The 22323-nt window shown below is 35.4% G+C and overlaps 1 protein-coding gene across 5 annotated transcripts in view; it reads right to left on the bottom strand.

Annotated features, from left to right (window-relative positions):
- Positions 1-910: 910 nt before the first annotated feature.
- APAF1 (apoptotic peptidase activating factor 1) overlaps positions 911-22323 on the bottom strand; it is a 30680-nt gene continuing 9267 nt past the window's right edge. For 2 of the 5 annotated variants that reach the window (XM_062492342.1, XM_062492341.1), the window contains exons 9-27: positions 21962-22129; positions 20986-21117; positions 18996-19109; positions 18262-18440; positions 16704-16830; positions 14665-14790; positions 13942-14073; positions 13132-13257; positions 11926-12087; positions 11525-11653; positions 10691-10816; positions 9725-9844; positions 8947-9072; positions 8423-8548; positions 6914-7033; positions 6455-6580; positions 5586-5711; positions 4997-5143; positions 911-2560 (exon numbers count right to left, since the gene is read on the bottom strand). In XM_062492342.1, coding sequence (XP_062348326.1) covers positions 2417-2560; positions 4997-5143; positions 5586-5711; positions 6455-6580; positions 6914-7033; positions 8423-8548; positions 8947-9072; positions 9725-9844; positions 10691-10816; positions 11525-11653; positions 11926-12087; positions 13132-13257; positions 13942-14073; positions 14665-14790; positions 16704-16830; positions 18262-18440; positions 18996-19109; positions 20986-21117; positions 21962-22129 — 2556 coding nt within the window. In that variant the 3' untranslated portion in view covers positions 911-2416. Of the gene's footprint in view, positions 2561-4996; positions 5144-5585; positions 5712-6454; positions 6581-6913; positions 7034-8422; positions 8549-8946; positions 9073-9724; positions 9845-10690; positions 10817-11524; positions 11654-11925; positions 12088-13131; positions 13258-13941; positions 14074-14664; positions 14791-16149; positions 16185-16703; positions 16831-18261; positions 18441-18995; positions 19110-20985; positions 21118-21961; positions 22130-22323 lie in introns of those variants that run through there. The other 3 variants (XR_009933179.1, XM_062492343.1, XM_062492344.1) reach the window with 3 other exon arrangements.

The following is a 22323-nucleotide window of genomic DNA, read 5'->3' on the forward strand; positions in this document are numbered from 1 at the left end:
CTGAGGCAAGAAAATAAGAAAGACTTATTTTTTTTAATTACAGTAAACTGTCTTCTAAATATTTTAAGTTGAAGAAGTTGCTTTCCTGGCTCCTATTTCAATGATTTTTCACTCGAATTTTTACATACTTCTCCTGCAAATCAGATCTATTTTTTGGCTTTTCAGATCTTCAGATATTTTCATCACTATTTCTCTTCTTCCACCTCAGTCTGAAATACTTACAGCCAACTCCAGACTTCTATATATGTGAATGCAACCCTCCCAACATCACCTTCTGTGAAGAACAGCTTCCTCAGTTCCAGCAACAAGTACAATGCTTCTGTGCTGCCATTCTTCCAGAACACCCAAGAATGTGGTATTTATCTCACATTTCTTCAAGTTTCTGTGCTATTTGCTTCCTAGTCACTTCAAAATTACAATTGTCTCTGAACTCTGTTCAGGCACGATTTGCTTTCTGCATTAAACTGTGGTCAGATTTTTTTTCTTATCATCACAATTTCATTAGTGTTCTCAGAGAAGAGAACTTTCTGCCCCAAGTCCTCATGGGGAATATTTTTCCTGTACGTTTTAACCTGGTTGGGTCTCTAAGGTCAGCACAGTTTTGGGATAGAGAGATACTGGCTAAGAGAAGCTTCCTGCTCCTTGGATCTTCAGCTGCTAAGGGGGTACTGATGGGCTCTCTACAAACTGGATACTAGAAGCAACTCTGTCCTGAACATTACAGACATTCCAACTGTTTCCCTTTTTGTCCACACCCATATTTAATACTGTTGCTCACCTATCAAAGCACTTTGGACGCAGTTTGTAAAGCAGCATTATGTTTAGATTGAAAATAAAATCACATTAAAAGATGCAGCGCTCCCCCTCCATCACAGTAGTATAAAAAGAAAAACTGACTCAGGAATTCAAATTAATTTACAACTTTGGCCAGTATTGCCTGGATCATCTTTATTAAGTCCTGTACACACTTGGAATACAAAACATCATTGTCTTTTATATTGAATATCTTCTCTTTACATTTCTGCCAGCAGTACTTTGATTATACTGACCCGTATTCAACAGCACCTTAGAAAGAGTTGGATTTCAAGATGGAAAAGGGGAAAAACTAGTGATTGTCAAAAACAGGAAAATACTAAGAATGCCTATTAAATTTTATGAAATGCACACAAAAATTACTAAAAGTAGAAATTTCATTATTCAGTACCAGTTGAGATACTTGCTACAGTACTTTTTACAACCAAGCAGTTAGATAGTGTACCACTGCCAGCTACAAAAAAAGGAAAATTGTATTAATGCTTGTGCAGTTGCTCATAGCAGTTGAGAGGCAATTGAATAAAAAAGACTTACTAGGTACCAAATAAAACATTGATACCACATTATTCACAAAGCATTTGTCAAGTACAATTAGTACAAAACATTGATATTTCTACCCTATATTGAATCTATAAATAGACTGTAAAAATTACATTAAAAAACATTAACAAAACATAAAATCACATATTGCCAGGCAAGAGATCAACTGGGCATAGAATCCCCTGTAAACAAAGCTGACAACAGTAAAGTGTCTCCATAGTATAAACTGAATGTTATCTCCAAAAGCAAAAAACCCTAAAAAAATTCACACCTTCTTATAATTTTCAATACATAACTTCTAAGATATTTCCATTCTCGTTTTAGCTAGCTAGCTGTACTCAGCCTTTGACTGGCACAGTCAAATGGGCACAGTCTCTTCCACTTCAATTACAATACTGAATTTCAGATTTTGCTGTGAGAAAAGAAGACTCAGGATGCTCCCCTTAATAGGGACAGCTCATACATGTTACAATGCACTTTATCTCCACAGGTTTAAAGCATGAGGGTTCTTACTGCAAGTGGGAGGCACAGCTGCTGGAAACTCAACATCTACTCAATTTGGTTTGAACATCAAGCACCAACATAGCAGATTTCATGTTTCAGATGAAGAATGCCCCTGCTTCTTCCCATTCTACACTAAACGAAAATCCTTGCATTGCACCAAAAAAAATTGAGTTTTTGCATCTTCCACAGTTGTGTTCATGGCTAGAGAGAATTTACCCATCAGCCTGAGCATGAAATATAATTTCAAAGTATTATATGCTTTTTCTTTCTTCACTGCTATCAATATTAATTTCAACTAGTTTGAATAAATCTTAATATAATTTCCTTACAAAACTGGAAGCAACATACTTAAAATGCAAATCAAGATTTAAGAATTATAATAATGCTTATTAAAAACAAGATTAAATGCAAGTTCATTTGAAAAAGCACGCATAAAGGTACATAAATATACATGAATACAACAATTAAATATAATTCACAGTTTAATGACTGTCAGACAAAGCAGAATTTTACTTCCAGCTTAAAAAATTAGTTATCTTTGCAGTGCTCGGCCCACTAATCAGAACTTCTGCAATACATACAGAATACCAAGATTATCAACAGTCACATATACTTTAAAATTAGGGGACACATGTATTGACTTGAGGTTTGTTCCATTTGTGTAGAAGGTTTGTAAGGATTCTCCAGTAGTTACATTCCACCACTATAAAAAAAAATAGAAAGACACTTGCAGTTAGGTGAAGGAAATTTAGAATAAAATCCATTAACAGGCTTAACATGGCTAGCTCAGTTGACTGTTTTTACCAAAGAGGTAGAATTAAAAATAAAACCATCAAATTAACTAACATTAAAAATAAAAAAAATCTTTTAGTAGAGTAAGTTTAGGACTAATTACTAAATATTAGGCTTTCAGATGAAAAGAAACCTCAAAAAGACTGAAGCTGTTAAATTTCAAGAAAACATACAAAATAAATTCAGGTACTGTGCCTTACCCCATCACAAAATGCAATCAATAGATATAAACTGCAATATGTTCAAACTTTCAAAAATTATGTATTTTCATATAACCAAATGAATACATGAAACACACTGCCAGATAACTTAAACTATAGCAGAATTAAAAACTTAGCTAGACACACAAGAGGATTAATCACATACACATTTGAAAACACGTGGGGTTCTTTTAGTAGGGCTGACTTCTTTTTCAGTGAGATTACAATTAATATTTTTAGAATATGCAGTAAGCACTAATAACAAAGAAACCAAGAAACCTTCGACCATCAGTTTACCACAGTCTGAAATTTCACATTTCTCAGAAAAACTGTAGACCAATGCAAAACTGGACCTAACACAATCCAGCACAAAGCTGTTATTCCATTGTGCCAGTAAGTAGACTCCCTCAATTCCTGCAGAATTTGATTGCAGCAGTAAAATATCACAACAGATTACCCTAAACTTTGATCACATTGGAAAGCAGATGGTATTACTACTTTTTAGCTTACTCATCTCATTAAATATGTAACATTATAGTTGTGTGCATAATACAGATTTGCAACTACACAGCTACAATGCTCTGATGAAAAACACTGCTCCTAAAGTGTATGTTATTTGATGGAGACCCCCCTGAAAAAAAAAAATAATTCACCAAACCAAAATGGATCTCAATGAGCTTCTGAACCTTTGTTCTGAATAAACGAGCAGGTGCTGTGCCAGTGGGTGCCACTCACACAGCAAGTTCAATAGCACACAGGTGGATACACCTCATCTGTGACTAAGGTGACTCATTCATTCAAAGGTGTCAATCACAATAACTCTTACAGCCCAGCTCAGTCCAGCTTTTAGGGGTCCAGACTCTTGAAATGTTCTGGACTTTGTGTGTTGACCCCTGCCCAAGTACAAGAAAAACATTGATGAACTGGAGCAAGTCCAGCACACGGTCATTGAGGTGGCTGGACACCTAGAACAGATGTCATGGAAGACAGAGCACTACTTTTGTTTAGGAGACTAACTGCTGTCTTCAACTACTAATAGAGGGTTAGATAACAGAGTCAGACCCTCTTCACAGAGCCCAGAGGCAACCCTGTTGGACTGGGGACAGTACCTTATGGGACAAGGCCCTAAACAATCTTACCTAACTCTGCATTCTATCAAGGGGCTGGACTAGAAGAATTCCAGAAGTCCCTAGCATCCTAAACCATTCTACACTCCAAGAGGCAACACAGCACCACACTGTGCAACCACAAGATGAAATGAGGAGGAAGCTAGAAACAGAGAGTGTGTCTTGTTCTTTAGCATAAAATGAACATCAGAAGGTGCTTTCAAAACTAATTTAGAAATTTCAACTCTGTTACACAGTTACTGACTTCAAAGAATTAGTCTGATAGCATGTCTAACACTGACCAACAATCAGCTAAACTCCATCCCTCTGAGGTGAGAACTTCTGCCACCTGTCATTTCACACACACACAGATAGTACCTTTCTAGTAACAGGTGTTGGCTATCACAAGAGAAAAAAAAAAAAAAAAAAACAACACAAAACCTCATGAGAAATTTAAAATTATGAAGAACCATCCACAGACTGAAAAAAAGGCCACCTCTTCCACCTTCCAAAAGAACATATGCCCAGGAGATGCCTGAACCAATGAAAGACTGATGAAAACACTGATTTCCTCCAAATATTACTTATGAAATGTCTTTCAAGGCAGAAAAACATCACCTGCAATTTCTTCTGAATTTCTACTTATGATAAAATTTAAACCCCAGTGTCTCAAAAAAAGAAAAGAAGTCTCATATAGAGCATTTTCCTGCCCATTATAAAGAAAACAATTGCTGTCAAAAGTGAGGACATATTAAGGCAGACAAAAGTGACTGGGATCTTTAAAGATGTTAAGAAAGGACACTGCAAATGAAAATCTGAAGTTAATAAAAATGGAGTTTGGAAACAAACCTGAATTCTTAAAATAGTTTTTCAGGGGACTTGAAGATATGAGGAGAAGTGAAAAGCGCTAGACCACCAGAAAAACGAAGCAGCTTTGTGTTAAATAAAATGCTTCAGGTCTGATAACTGAATTAGTCTTAAGTGTCAGAGTAATGCCATTTAATAAGGTACGACAGGATATAATATTATTTCAAGGCTTACCTTAAGATAGCCTCCAGATGACACAAGCATTTTACTGTCAGGAGAAAAGGAGAGGTCTGTCACCCAACCCCCATGTGTTGGTTCTCCTTCATCTACAGTAATTGGAGTGCAGAAATGAAGCAATGCACCTGTTAAAACGTCCCAAATCTAAGAGAGAGGAAAGAATATTTATAGAAGGAAGCTTAACTGGGAAAAAAAATGCCTCAAATAAGGAAACCTGAAATGCATTTTTCTGTATTAGAGGAAAGAAACAGAACCTTGCAAATATGTATTCTACTTGAAGTGACAAAATAATTTTTAAAAAATCTCACCTTAGAACTGTACCTTATATAGAGGATTTAATCACACATGCAATTCCCAGCAGAATTATCATTAAATCATGTGAATCAGTTCCTTAGCATTCATGGAACACAAATCTATCAATATGTTTACAACCTACTGCCTCATGTGGAAAACTTTGCTTTTTTCACCCCAGTGTTCACCGCAGTGCTAAGGAATTAGACATGCAGAACACAAGCCATAAGAACTCTTCTGTCTGTGAACTGACAATCAACTGAATTATAGAATAACCTCAAGATTAGAGCAGTACCCTTATTTCTCCTTTGTCATCTCCAGTGGCCAATAGTTTGTTATTAGGAGAGAAAGTACAGCACCGCACACAGGCTTCATGGTCTTTCAGCTCATGAAGAACAGATGAACTTTCAAAGCTCCATATCTAAATGGAAAACATCACAGAGGAGTGAAAGACAAGTTCAAAACCAATTATGTCTTCTTTCTAAAAGCTGTCAGCATTAAACTGCACAGAAGACTTTTCATACATATGCATATTTGTATGTGAATCTAGGTAAACGTATTATACTGTAGAGTCTGGTTTTCTTTTTTATTACTTGAATCACACAAGAATGCACTTGCTATGAATTACTGAACTGACTGTATGTATCTTTCCTTGGAATACATGTTTTAATGAAACCTATACATTTATGAGAAAGTTTAAAGCTGTTCATAGAAGTAAGATTCATCAATCACTTGAAAATTATATTTTAGAAATCTAATGGAATGCTTTAGGAACCTAATGGGGCAGCCCCATTTCACTACTTTATGCATCTGCCTTCTGAACCTATGAACCTACGAACAGAAACTTCACTGGAAATCTAAGAAATTTTTCTTCACTTTACAAATCAACAAATCAATACAGAGAAATAAACAAAGTGCTCTGCACAAGCTATTAAACATGTATTTATTTGCACAGAAGCCACTAGGCTTAAGTTATATCCAAGATCAATTGTGAATGACTGCAACAGCTTCAGAAACATGTTGATGGATACAGGAAATTTAAAGCTAGAAATACAACAGCAATAATAACATAGATAACCACTAGTTACCTAAAAATGAAAAATATAGATTACTTTTCAGGACAAATAAGGCATCATTTTTATCTCTGTACAGAAGCTAACCAACCTTTGCAGTTTTGTCAGCAGAAGCAGATGAAAATTTACTACCATCAGGTGAAACAGCACAGGAAAGAACAGCACCTCCATGACAAGCAAAATCTTCTTCTGGGTTTCCAGTAGCTATATTCCAAACCTACCAAAGATACAGACAAAAAATGGTTATATTTTTAACCAAGTAAAAAGGTTCAAACACTTGCATCCCACACAACAATATATAAGGGATAAAACTCAGCTAGACAGTTCTAATGTGGCCAACATTTTGTTATATTCATTGGTAAGAGTTAAAATATAAGAGTGTAAATCTTACTAAAAATAGAAAATCCAAGATTTTGTCTTAAAAGTCAGCTTACACTTCACAAATGATTCATTAAATGTGTGCCCACACAAAATGTAGGAAATACCAAATGTTACAAGAGACTGTAAAACGTGTTTGATGTGATTTCTCACTTCACAGGCTTCTACTCACCTTAACGGTTCCATCAAATGACCAAGAGAGAATTTTTGAATTTTCCAGAAGTCTAAAATCCTTGATTGCTTCCTTATGCCCCCTTAGAAACACACATTCACTCAATTGCCAATTCCATACCTAATCATAAAAATCAAATGCATTTTTTTTAAAAAGTGAAACAGCAAACATAAGAAACATAAACCAACTTTTTATTTTTAAGTAACAGTACTAATAACAAGTTTTTATGGTGGAGGCGATTAAAACATTAGATATTGAAATGATCCATAATGGAAATGCTGAAAATTGAGGGTGCCATAGTATTTAATGGCCAACCTATGACAGAGTTCTCTATAATACACATATAATCTTAATTGCAAAGTGAATTTGATACTCAAAATTCACCAGTAATTAAAAAAAAAATAAAATAAAAAACCCAATAACTTTCAGGCACCTCAGTAGTTCAGGGTTTTAAACCTTGGATCATTACAAAATATAGATTTACTTCACTCAGCAGACCTCATGGTTGCTTACTTAAATTAGATTGCTTTTATATTTTTAAAGGGCATCTTTAATGAGCTGCCATTTTGCTTTGCCTTTTTTATAACAAAATTGCACTTCTATTTTTAATTCGACTATTCACTGCAGAATGAGTGAAGTGCAATTTTTTCTACAGAAGCTATTAAGCGCCAATTTATTTCAAAGAGCAATGATTTAACAGTTTTCAAAGGAACAGGTTTCCTGCAGCAGGGCGAACAGAAAGCAGCGTGTGCAGGTGACAATCCTGGGGCTTTAAGCGAGGTGCTGCCCACCAGAGGGAGCTGAGGTCCAGCAGAAACCAGGGGAAGGATCCCAAAGCTGAGGATCAGCACCCAGGAGTGCTTCAGAGGTTTGAGCCTAACTCCAGGTTTGGCTGTGAGAGATGAAGGCTCCTGAGCAGCTGGAGCATCCTGTCAGCACTCTGAAGTGCTCTGCAGGACAAACCAGGGCTCAGCAAGCTCAAACAGACACGGATCTTTACTGCAGAACTGCACCCCTGGGGTGGATAAAGCCAACACAGACACACCAGAATGCACCTTGCTGAGAGGCAGAGCTTCCTAATTTGGGCCCACTAATTAATGCAGCCATTCTATTTCTAGCTGGTTTTCAGCACTGCACTGGACAGAGTGAACACATCAGCTTGCTCAGGGACTTTTTGCATCATTCCCCAAGACAGTGGAAGGAAGCACAGTGAGAGACCTACAGCATCCCAAACCCTCATTTCAGAACTCTGAGTCACCTTGCTTGACAACTAATGATCCTTTTACTCTTCTCAAAGCCTTTCTGTCATCCACATCAGTAAAAACAGAAAGTCTGTAATATTAATTAGCACATAAGGCATAAATAAAGGCTACACTTTCTACAGTCCCTTGCTCCTGGATGGAGCAATACAGAATACAGTAGTCATTTACTGAGTTTACATTATCTATAGTATAAAACCCCTATATTTTAAGTAAGTCACAGCATTATCTTTTTGACTATTGCCCAAACCTGTATAACTGAATCATGAGCACTTGAGATGAGAGTCTGACAATCGGGTGTAAATCGACAATGCTGCACAGATGTCCTGTAGGCCTCCCAGGAATTCAGAACCTTCCCATCTGATAACTGCAGTACCTTCATAGTGAAGAGTGTAAGAATTGCATTTATTTGACACACTTGAGGAAAACAAGAACGCGTGATTTTTTTTTTTTTTAAATAAAACGAGATTGTAAATATATGATTGTAAATCATTGGATTAGAACAACCAAAAATTCCTATTAGCTTAGTCTGGGTAAAATGAATTTCAGAGCTAGATTATTAGCATTATCTTTAAGTTATTCTAATTTAGATATCAATCACAAACGTAAATTGAATTACTACACTGAAGATTATTATTGCATGAAGTCATCCAAAATGACATTTATTTTAAAAGAAAATGCATAAAGATGACGGCTTTTCTACTATTTTAAAAAACAGTAAATCTTTAATTTCAAATTTAAATCTGATTTAAAATTAGATTTAGGATTTAATACCTTTATTGTTCCAGTCTCCAGTCCAAAAGCTGCAAATTTAAGATCTTCACTTAAGCAACAGCAGGAAATGAGGGATTCTTGGGCTGCTGTCTGCATAATAACATTGTCTGTATTTCCATTGATAAGCTGTAAAATAGGAATGTAGTTAAGGTATTACAACGTTTTAAAATTTAAACTTAAATAAATTACAATATAGAGCTGAGAATGAGAAAGGGAACAGTTACAAACTTAAAATTATGTGTTACTTCCCAAAAGTAAAGCCACTTTGGATGTTGGTGTACTTAGCATTCAGTGTGGCAGGGCCCACAGTAGTAAGAGTGTAGCCACTATTTTCTTTAGCACAAATCTGGGCTCACAGCTCTCACTGGCCCAGTTTGAGATGATTCCTTCAGCTGTTACACAGAGCTTTGAAGCATTACATAATTTGCTGTGCAACACCTGGTCTATAAGGTGCTGCACAAGTTACACACTGCTGTGCACATCTGAGCCACCTGGAGGGCCCACAGACCCCCATCGTGAAGGGATAAGAGTTCTGATCCTCTGCATCCAGACTCAGTTTCAACATTAGTGTAGAAATCTCCCCTCAAACCCTGCTTTTCCACTTACCAAACTAGGCACTGTTTCTAGATACAAAAATGCTACCACACATTGAGTCATCTGCTACAGATTCAACTCTTGAAAGCCAAGAGCAAGAGGCTCTTTCAGTGCTTCCTCAGTTTTCTACTGAGATTTTCAGGTAACATTCAAATGCACCAAAATATTGATAAATAAATCTTACTTGTAAATTCTTCTGATTGTAGATGGCTAAAATCATCACTTCACCATTGTGAAACACAACATCTAGTTCACTTTTCAGCACAGCATCAGAAGACTTGCACACCTTCTTTGTTTCCCAGATCTGTTGAAGAACACAATATTTCATTAACTTTAATAAAGAACAAGACATACAACTTGCTGAGTAACAGCACCTGTAAACCAAAGGCTTATAAACTTGCAAGTAACACTGACTTTTTTTAAAAAATGAAAATGATGCTTCTGCTGTTTTTGATAGTAGGGAAGGTTGTCTACTACAGTGATTCCAAAGGATGAAATAGAACTTTTTCTTCCAGGCTGACTGCAACACTCTTGTGTTCAGAATCATAGCTGTAACATCCAAAGTTTTCTAATCCAAAGAGCAGCATGAAAATCCAATTACAAAAAATATGGAATACAGATTTCTGTATTTCAATGGCTTTCAAAATTTCATGAATGTATGTGTTAACTTACATAATATGAAATGTTACCTTGGTAAGATATAGTTCTGTTCTCACAGGTTTTAATGAGACATTACAATTACAGAAATCTATCCTAAATATTAACAGGCAAATATATCTAACAGAGAAACATATCAAGTTTGCTAGAATCCTCCAAAAGCTTCAAAATTCCCAATTCAAATAAAATGCAAAGCAAAATAGAAGGCTATAATTACTCTTAAAGTGCTACCAGACTTTAAAAAAATCATGTAGATATAGAAGTGATTTAGATAAACAGTAAATAAAGAAAAAAAGCTAGTACATTTTACTGTATATATAAATAATTTTATAAGAAATATTTAAATTTATAGTGACTATAAACTTACATACAAAATGTATAAGCATATTTATACGTATTTGATGCTATATGATTTTACAATAAACAATTCCTTAAATGAGCAACTTAATTCCTATCTAAATTCAGATATTCCAAAACAGAAAAGTTATCTTACACGTATTGTCTGGTCATCAGATGAAGTCAGAAATAAAGATCCATCTGGTGAAAATGTCACACAGTGAACCCAGCTCGTGTGACCTCTGCAATATGCCACTTTTGATAAAGTCTTAATATTCCATAACTACAGTAAAAATATGAAAGAAAAACTCACATGGATTTAGATTGCATTTACAGTGAAAATAGTGCAAGTACACTTAATGACTCTGTCTTCTAGTATTTTCTTAATTCTTATTCTGAAATCAGGTGCAACAAGAACTGTGCCTGCTTACCACATTTCGATGGTCAGGGAAATTCAATCAGCAGCCTCTTTGACTACTATGATTTTAAAAGACATGGTATAAAAAAAATACAAGTTCAACTGGATCACATAGACCGAAAAAACCGAAAGACCCCAAAACAACAACAAAAAATCCCAAACCAACCTCAACCACAACCCTGATATTTGTGCAGACCTACTCTAGCCATGCTAGCCTCAAAGTTAGTCTAGATGTTTCCTTCCTTCTTATGAACCAGCACACAGAAGGAGGGCTTGGTTTGAGTTAAGCAGTATGCCTGAGAGTGACAAGAGCAGCTTTAGGTACACTTAGACTAGGTAAACTAGTCTAGTGTTAGATAAATGGGGGTTCCATCGTCCAAAATTAACATGTAACATTATTTCCCAGCTGCTATTTTAAATTTAAGAAGCAAATGAGAATTAAAAATAATGGGGCACACTAAAAGTCTGCTAAAATGGCTATATTTGTTGTATCTCTGCATACAATAAACTATTAGGACAAATGTAACATTTTAAATCACAAGCAGTCTTCTGGGGTATATTGCAGCCACTTACCTCAACAGAACAGTGAGACAAAGCAACTGCTACTAACTCATCCCCAGGACAGAAGTCACAGTATTGGATTGTGCTGTGATGACTGACAATCACTTGAGTTAACAAACCACATGTTTTGATATCAAAAAGCTGTGAACACATAATCACAATAGAAACCCTGTTTGAATGACTTCACTGCTGACAAATAGCTTATATGCTCAACACTGTACACTCCTGAATTCAGAAGGTATTTCTCTTAGTGAGAAGTTTGTTGACCAAATACAACAATTTATTTACACACACTTGAAATCTGGCATTTCTATCTGAAAGATCTTAATGGCCTGGAATTTTATCTCTAATCATAATTTCCACCTAGATTTTAATGCACTACCTCCAAATGATTACTAAAGTGAGGTACTTACCAAAAGCTTATTTTTGGCTACCACCAAAATCATGTTACCATTTCTGGACCAAGAGCAACATTTTACTAAAACCTCCACATCATCTGGCTGCTCATCTGCATTTTTGAAGAAATCTTTTATCTCAATACTTTTCAGTTCATTTCCCGAGCGTGCTTCCCAAAGCTGGAATAAACAGGAAATAGACACAATCTCTTGGCTGATGTATATACAGAATGCAACAGGAAAGAGCTCCTGTTTTTCTTCTTAAGAAAAAAGGGCAGGGAATAAAATACAAAAGCTCCTTGTTACTTTCCAAAGTCAACAAATAGCATTAGAATATTCACAAGTCCAAATTATTTCTATATTAAAAAAGGAGAAAAATTAAGAAATAAAAACTAACCACAGAGAGGATTATGCTACATCAGAACCCTCTCCTTGGGTTTCTCCCTCCTATCATTCCAGCTACAATGCTGCCCCAACTTCTACTTAAAAAGAGAATAAAACCAAAAATAACACCTGCCCTGCAACTCTGTAAACAATCTACTCACCATGAGAAGTCTGGTATACATCTAGCTTTGCACCTTAATTTCATTGAGGGACCTGCCAAAAAGTCTAGGGAACCTTTCTGTACCCTTCACCACATTTTTTTTTTAATGAACAAAACAGCTACAGCAATCCTTCTTTCCTGATTTAGCAACTGCACAGAAACATAAGTGTTTTAAGAATTGCAATTCTGAAATAGCATAATTCTGTTGCAACTAAAGGCAATAAAAATAATGCTTTCACTCTCAGAAAAACACAAACTTCTCAGTTTTCTCCTAGTGCATACAAGAGAATAGCACGTGGAAATTGCCTTTAATTTTTATGTCCCTTGATGATTCATTTTCAGAGATCACAAAATTTTCAATTACCCTAAAAACTTCCTGTTATTTCTTGTTCAACAATTTTTACTCCCCACTCAAGTTTTCTTAATAAAAAGTGCATTAGGGGATGAAAATACTCAAAATTAGGCTACTTAAGAGTTTATTTGCAACTACAAGCAGTCGACTTTTTTTTCCTGGTACTGGACAAGCCATTTCAAAATCTTGTTTTGAATTACAAATGGGACCAATAATCGACTAACTCAGGATTTAATTCAATAAAGCTGATCATGCAGACACAGAATTTTCTCATACATATTTTGCAACTGATGCAAAACCTGCCCATCCATCATCAAAACAAAATTACCTTTACTGTTCCATCTGTCGAGCAGCTAGCAACATATTCATCATTTGGTGAAAATCTGCAGTGATTGACAGAATTGTCATGACCTATCATTGTATTTCTACAGTATTTTTTATTCAAATCCCAAATCTGTAAGAGAAATAAACATATCAATATCATCATATTCATGAATGATTCAAAGACAGATCGTTCGTGTTCTTCTCAAAATCATACACTGGCACCACTTTTTAAAAAGACACCACTTTTATTTTTTCTTGGTTTTACCCACATGCTCATGGACTGGATGCTATGCCCCAGGCTACCCTACAATTTACCTCTATCTGTTAAGATGCATGAAAACACTAACATCAGAATTATATAAATATAGTTAAAACTTTCTGTACAGTGCAGACAAGGCCCCTGACCAGCACAAAATTACTGAAAGTTTCCTCAGACTGAGGAAAAAGCTTTGTCTTGCCTCCTTCCTTTTCAGCTTCCTAAATTAGAATTATGGAGTTTCACATTTTAACAAAAATGAAATCTCTGAAGTTAGTCTTGAATAGTCTGAATATCATCAGGCCAAAGCCCTCACCTCCATGCCCTACTAACAGAGGACTTGCCCAATGCCCTTTGCTGAGTACAAACACTTCTATCCTGCCTTGCTGAAATCTGATTACAGAGCTGAAGCCAATACTCTTGATCTGTTGCCATGTCTCTTCTACCAGGCTCATTAAAAACAAAAAAAAACATTACAGTGCTTAGATATATTTCTACATCAATAACAACTCTGTTATGACAGACAGCATGAGAACAGTCTCAACCTTTTTCACTTACTTTGATGTAAGTGTCATTTGAGCAGGTGGCTAGAAGGTACTGACCACTTCTGTTATTGAACTGGCAGCAATTGACCTGCTCGGAGTGTTCTTCATATACACACTTACACTGGCCTGTTCTTGAATTCCAGACCTAGGCAGAATTGAAAGATGAAAAAGACTTCTAAATATATTTAAAGTAATTGTTTTGAAAAATCTGGAAATTATGCTGAAATACAGATAAAGTCCTAAATAATTTCTAATAATACCTCAAAAATATTTTGAAGAGTAAGATTATATATTTAAAAAAAGAAGCAAGATATTATGAAGGGAAAGGTTATAATTCAGGCTAGAATCTGATAAATTCTGAAATTCCAGCAAGGTTTTGCTGCTAAAATGAGGAATTTAAAATCCCAACTATTTCACAGGTAAAAGAAGCATTAAAACAAGAATTATGGACAGATTTATCTCATGTTATGAATAGGACTGGACTCACACATTATGCTCCAGCTAAAAAAGAAACGTCAGATAATACAAATAAAGTAAGTGGCAAATTCTGCATGTATGATGTTAACATTAAGCATCTTTTATTTTATATAACACGTGGGGCTTTTCTGTTTGTCAAGTATTAAATTATCCACATAATATTTAAGGCAGTTTAAATTACCTTTAGTTTTAAGAAACTGTGCTGAGTTAGCTAAACAGAAATTCAGATTATGAGTTTGAGTTCTCCTCATTCCCTTACCTTGACTTTTTTATCACTTGAACAAGTTGCTACAAATTCACCATCTGCAGAAAAAGCGCAACAGAGTATTTCATCATCGTGGGCATTTATCTCCAGGAGTCTCTCTCCACTTTCTGCTTTAAACACCTAAACCAAGGAACAATAAAACCTTGTAACTTGCAGAGTTTGAAAACATCCAAGTTTCTTCTTTCATCTCAAACAGCTCTCTTTATGTAAGCTCTTAAAAAAATGGGTTGACTTTCAAAAGCATTCATCGTTTGAATGCAGTAACAATGACATAATGAAAAAGTTCTGCAAGGATGATCAAAATTGTATGAGAGGGAATTAGTGGAAACTGATTTTTAAAAATACCTTTGTTCTACCCCCACCCTTTAAGACAAGAGCCATGCCCTTCCACATTACTTTTAATAGTAACTGCAAAACACTATCTTTTAACCAAATCTAACTTATTCTAAAAAACCAGAAATTTCAGTTTTACATGTATGGGATACCCATACATAAAAAGTAAGAACTTCAACAGAATTGATGATTGGCAGAACAAGAACCCCAAAATAAGTAGGAAAATATTGACAGAATGACACACATTTCAGTCTGAAATCAGACATAGGTAATGAAAGGACAGCTGGAGAAAAGACATTAATTGATTTCCTCAAATTCTGGGATTTAACTTTACAGTGTGGGGTCAGCGGTGGGGGGAAATTAGGTGTCCCTTTCCATCTTAGGTTATATATTCTTAATTATTAAAACAAACCACAAGGTGTTATTTACAGCACTTCTCAGATTATTTTTCAATTGAGCAGGAATACTAAAGATAATTAAAACGGTTGGTATTTGTTCAAATAAGAACACAAGTACTGAAGTAACAGGAAATCTACCTTCACAGTAAGTTCTGCAGTGTATCTGTTCTTAATCCAGCAATCATTTTTTTAAGTAGCCTTGAAAACTGAAAAGCTTAAGCCGCAATTAGAAAAAAACATGAGTCAGCTCAAAGTTAAAAAATGAAAAAAGGATTATGGCTAATTTTCCTCTTATTTCTTCAATGAAAGTTTAGTTTAAATGCGATTGCAATCCACAGATCTTTTTGGGTGTAAAACGAAGAAAAAAATAAGCAATCTGCAGTGTCAATAATGAGGCCATTACGTAGAGAAGCCCAGCACAGCAACTGCATCACAGCATGAGTACATCCCACCAGACATCTAAGTGGATGCCATGACCATAATTCTGTACAGGCCAGCAAATAAAATAAGCAAATAAAAAACCCAGTAACAACACAGTAAGTAGCCAAATGAACAGCAACTTAGTACTCAACTTCCCAAGCATCCAAAACAATACCAGAGGTTTGCAGCAAAGTTGTTCTTTTCCCTTACCTTTGGCTGGCTGGAATATGGGTACTTTACCAGGGTACTGGCTGGCTGATTGCTAGTTTTCTTGAGAGCTGGCTGACTCCCCTCCAGGCAGACTGCTGGCAAATTTGTATTAGTCATGTTCCTCTCTGTCTCTGCTTTCTAAGCACGTTGGGCCTGTTTCCAGTTTAATACTGTCCTTAGCTTCAGGTGTTTTCTCCATGGATATATATCTTTTGCATTTAGGGGTTTCACTAATTAAACACCAAAGTGGCATAATGTCCACTACCACCCCATATAAATAGTAAAGCTGAACCTAAAACATCTTTCTGCTCCTCAGTACTGTAGAAGGTCGACTGTGACTGGAAATAACATTTTTTGCAAGCAAATATAAATAATCTAGGGTGCATTGCTGGGCTGTGACCTTTTCCATATCATCTCATGTTCACACATCAGGGCAGTGAGGGTACAAACCCTAAAATCACACCATTCAGCTCTTGAAGATAATGCTTACTATTCTGAACATGCAACTTGACGTTTATGCAAGAATACATCCTTTTCAATAATTTGTCTCCAATTATGATCTAGATCCACATATTTCCACATAGCAACAGAAGAAAAGTGACAGGACTGTTTAACAGATATTTTCAAAAAGGTACACAGCATCTCTTTTTGACTGATGCATAGGTGTCTTACCTGAAGTGTTTTATCAGCTCCACATGATGCTATTCTTTGTCTATCCTTAGAAAAGCAAGCATGGTAAACTGCATCTCTGTGTGGACGAACAACCAGACGGTAGAGATTTTTCAAGGATTTCTTATTTCTACAGGGTAAGACAATTATTTAGATGAGTGCCTTTGTATTATTCAAGATCACCTCTAAGAAGAATAACACTTTTTTCACACATCTTGAGCAGTAAGCTTTATAAATAAAACAACCAACCCACTATACCTTACCTGTCAGCCTTCATGCTGAACTAATAAAGGAAGCACAAATTCCAACATTCACTCAGAGGTTTATATTTTGCTCCAACAGTTACAGCTCAGAGATCAAAAAAGATAACGGTTTTATGATCTGAAATATGCTATTTCCAAATATAGACCTTTTCCTGAGAATTCTTGTTCTCCTGCAATTGATGCAAACTCTTCCTTTTCAAGCATATTAAAAAAAAATCTGTAAATTTGCTTAGATCTCTGCAAATTTCCTTAATTTTCATGACAATGGCTCAATTCTTACCACTAGATAGCTAAATAAGACTTGTGACTATCACCACTTTCAATCAGAGACTAGGTACAGGATCTATGATACCTTGGATGACTCTTGCCTCACTTTGACAAGAATTGAAGAGTTAATAGCAATCACAATCATCCTGTTTAGCCAGATCTTAACACAGAAAGATGGCACTGTAATGAGATGATGGCACTGTAATGAGACAACTTGGTGATGAATGACCAAAACATCTCTCTCCTGAACTAACTGGATATTGACTCTACTAAACCATGCAATTTCCAAGCTGTTTTGCCAAATAAAACAACTAAATATTCAATGAGGAGACTAATCTGCCTAGCTCTTAGTATAATTGCTTGACATGGAGTCACTTTGTTTTATAAGCACCAAGTACTACAAATATCAGAAGAGAAATATCAAACACCATCCAACACAGTTCATGGTCAACTGACTATTGGACATTTTGGGAAAATGCTTTGATCTGTACACTTTTTCCTTAAACAGCTTCCAAAAACACAGTAACAGCATTGTTTAAATAGGAGAAATTTCAAGATTGTGTAGAGATTACAACTTCCCATCTCACTACTTTATAAAACTTTGCAAGTTAGTACAAATGCTCTCCTTTTTAAAGTCACACTTTACTTTAAAACCTAAAAACATACTCTAACACACCCAATACTTGCACTACAATTCTAACTTTTAAATAAAACTATTTAAAGAAGATTCAAAGTACCATATTTTCACATTTGCATTGTTATTTAAAAGGAACAGTAGTTGAATACAGAAGTAAATATATTACCCAATTTATTTTTATGTAATTATTGCTAAATTGTCACCTTACATATCCATGGTTTCCTTTCTCCCACAAGTTCTTGAAAATTATTACACCTTCTTTCCCCACCAAAAAAAAAAAATCAGCAGTTCTTACAAAGATCCTTTTATTACCATACATGGTATTTAGTTGTACATTAAATGATTTCCTTGCTAAAGGGATTAGCATTTCAGCAGACAGACTGCAGCTACTTACATCCACTCCAAATAAAATGTTCCTGTTTCCCTTTGAGCATGTAGCTTGGCCTGTTGATACACCTCTGATGTCTCTGGCTGGCAAAGGCCCAGCTGAATGATGTCAGGAAACGGCTGCCGTCCAAGAAGGTGCCCATTTAAAGACAGAAATTCCTGGAAATTCTCACGCACTGTGCTGTCCTAAATACAGAACAGACATTTGACAACACAGATTTATCTTAGGATTTATTTCCTTGCTTTTCAAAATTTCAATACAGATAATATTCTTACAGAAGCCCTTACCTCTATTTTTCTGTTAGGCTATATTAGCAAATACATACAATAGATGGAAATATTTCATTATCCTACTCAGAAAGCATAATATCCTTATTTTTCAAACAAAGAATACTAGCGATAGTGATTTATTCAACAAGCAGTGTGAAATACCAGAAAGACTATTCCAAGCAGTCAGCATAAATCTACACCTCCTCAAAAGCAGAGTACCTTATGTACCCACCACTAGGTATTGATCACTATAGTTGCTGAGTTCCATGGCCAACCACTTACACACTGAAGTTAAACAGAAAACTGAGTTTCCTTCACTCTTATCTTCTCCAAGTTAAAGTTCAATTTAATATTGGTTTCATGCTTTGGTTTTTCAAGCTTTCTATGTATCTGCCATACACATACATCCAACGACACAACTAACTGATGAACAAACAGAACCAACTGATCATTTACCTTTCAGTATCATACCTTTTGATCCAGGATTGAACTATATTCTACATATTCATGAATCAGATGAGCAGGCCCTACCAACTCTGTTTTAGCTTTAATCCAATCTAAAGAAAACATAAGGTCACGTAGCTCCTAAAAGAAACAAATTTAAGTTCAGAGTGCAAGTTTCACAATAGAATCTACTTGGGGGGAAAAGGAAAAACACAGGAAATACACTAGGTATTTAACACATTTTGGTACAACTGTGTCTTGTTGAAAACAAGCAATATCCTGTTTCCTGCATCTTAATTGTCCAGTTATAAAAATTCAGAGTATAGAAGGCTCAGTTTGTTATTTTAAACTGCTCTTTGATATAGCTAGGCAGACAGTAGAGGAAGGTACAGAGCAATCCTTGACTTCTGCAGAACACAAGATGTGTCTTTTTAACTCTGAAAAATCTTCTTCTAGTCCAATCTAGCAAAGATCACTGCTAGATCAAGACTGCTGATCTTCCTAAGACATGCTGAAACTCCTAAAGCCATTGATAAATGATCAAGCGATTCCTGCCATAATGTCCTTTCATTCCTTCAGTGCTCTGGGTTGTATTATAACAGACCCTATGGACTTGGGAACATTTCACTGATCCAGTCAGTCCCTTACAACTTCACATTTGTCACCACAAATGAAAAATCCTTGTTCCCATACTCGTGGTCCTCTACATCAGGGGGCTGGGAAGACAAGGTCTGTCAGTATTACTAAAAACTCAGGCAAAAAAAAAAAAAAAGCATTGAACTTTATCCCTATTAGTTAGATAACCATCTTTGACAAGTATTGGTCCAACGTTTTCTTTCGACCTCCTCCAGAAAAACTGCTTAGCAACAACACTGCACAAGTGTTGTGCAATTATTCCAATTTAAAATAAATAACTACAACACAGATTAAAAGATTATCATCATTAAACAAAGAAAAGGAATCCTTCCTAGCTTTATCATCCTTCCAACAAGCAGAAATCATTTTTAAATAATGAAAAGTAAGTGATACATAGAATATAAACTCTAGGAAGCACAAATTCACAATGAGCCAGGCTAAAGACTTCTGAGAAGCTAATTCTACAAAATGTAGAAAGGCTGCCAATCAAAACATTTTCACTACACACCAAAACTAAAGATACTGAAATAGCTAAATAAATACAATCCAAAACACCTAGACTTGTAGCCAACATTAATTATGAAGGTTCCTATAAGAGGTAAATCCATGAAGTGTATTATATGATGAGTCAGATGAGCCATCTTGAAAGGAGCTCAAATGAAAAGGTTTGAGCACATGTGAAATAAAGCAATTAGCAATCAGGACCAAACATTATTCAACACACTTGAAACTCAAATTCAAGTGAAACTACCAATTATTAATCTTTCTGCATGATTTGCACCTTATAGTAGCTATTGCATCAATATCTAAAAAAGAGTAATTAGCAAAAATTATAGCAATTTTTTAAAGTGCCAAGACAATCCTGGAAACAAGAGACTTGCCCATCTAACTCTTGATGTTTTTTTTTTTTGCTATTGAAATCAGATAATTAATTTTTACACATAAATCTGTATGACAAAAGAGGGAAAAGCTAACAAGACTTCTGAAGATAAAAAAGTAACTAACTGAAAAAATGCTCTGATGAAATCAATTTACTTGTATTATTATACAATAAGGAGAGCTTGGGTTTTCAAAAAGGTTTAGAGAAAACTTCTTATTAAAGCTTCTTAAAAAGGAAAAGAAAACCACAAGTCATTATGGTACAAAGTAGGAAATCTTCCCAAGAACTGGTTGAAAAGACAAGATACAAAGGGTAAAAATAAAGCAGTTTTTGTAAGGGACAGTGATTATCAGAGGACCTCCTAAAGACTCTATGTTGAATGTTTACCCAGCTAGACTAAAGCCAAGGGGAAGAGAGGCTCAGCTGAGAAAAGGCCTGGAGGGAAAAGCAAAGGTAAGAATGGGTGAAAAAGGGAAGCAAAGGACACCTGTCCAAACCCACCTGCTGCATTTTGGCACCTGCCATGTGATATGCTAGAAAGTTATACCAGTACATGCAATCCTCTTGAGACAGAACAGGTGTATTAAGCTTGTAGTATTTCTTGTACTGATTTACTATGTTTTTATGTAGCTCCTGCAAAGTGAAGAAAAACATACTTTTGGCATTGAGGAAATATAAGTATTATTATTACTATTATTATTATTATCATTGCATTGTAAATAGCATTGAGAAATAATATTATTTCTTAACTGTAATACATTAACAAGTGAAATAAAAAAGCTTACCTTCCAAAATTGTACACCTAACCTAATTTACTGCTAAAGACTTCTCCAGAAACATTCTCTGTATATTAAAAGACAGAAAAGCAAGCTGTTAACCCTCCTTCTCAGACTGAGATTAGCTACCAAATCTCTCTTCATCTTAAATGTGGGTAGCTTACAAAAAAAAAAAAAAAAAAACATAAAAAAACCAAACTCAAAGAACTTTACATTTGTAGATCTAAAGCAGGAGAAAAAAACCTGCCTTTTTTTCATATCTGTTCTTTCTGCCTTGTCCTTCAGAACTGAAATTGAACCAAACCTACAGGTCATCTTCCTGAAAGTACTGCCTTAAGCTGAACAAAAGGGAGCAAAAAGCATTTCTCTGCATTAAAGAAGTTTCCTATTCTGGTAGGGCCTTGATGTCTTTGGAATCAACAGTGGAACATTACATCTCCTGGTGGAAACATCTGATAGAGACAAAATGGTTATAGACATAATGATTATATAGTCTAGTCTATTAGCTGCAGATGGAACCATCAAGAAACCCCTCCACAGTTTCAAGTTGAAAAGAAACATTTTTCATTAGTTGGCCTTAAGTTAAATTTAATTTGGACCTATGCTATGAAGCTACTCAGGGTACCATTTAACAAAGAAACATTTTCTGAAAAAGTGCCTAGCTTTGGAGAGTAAAGTTGAGTGTAAGTATCAGTTGCTACCTGAAGCTGGTTGCGATTCTTCTCTGTGAGAAAGTCAAGCTGGAGATCATGTAAATAATAATGGAATGACTTCCCATTACGATCACAGAATAACAGTGATTTGTTAACAAATTCCTGGAGTATATCTTCAACTTCTTCAGTTTCCATATCCCAAAGAATACAGAGAACCTAAAAAATATTTGCACATTAACAGAGAAGACAATCAGAACCAAGTCATAATATGATTTGTATTAGTATTATAAAAGGCTACCAAATTAACTGTCAACAAAATGCATCCTAACAAATATAGACACAAAGGGTTATCAATTCAACAAGTTACCAATTCCTTCATGCCAAACCACAGGACAGATAGTAGAAGTTAA

Source organism: Cinclus cinclus, chromosome 4 (genome assembly GCF_963662255.1).
Source record: "Cinclus cinclus chromosome 4, bCinCin1.1, whole genome shotgun sequence".
Taxonomy (NCBI): domain Eukaryota; kingdom Metazoa; phylum Chordata; class Aves; order Passeriformes; family Cinclidae; genus Cinclus; species Cinclus cinclus.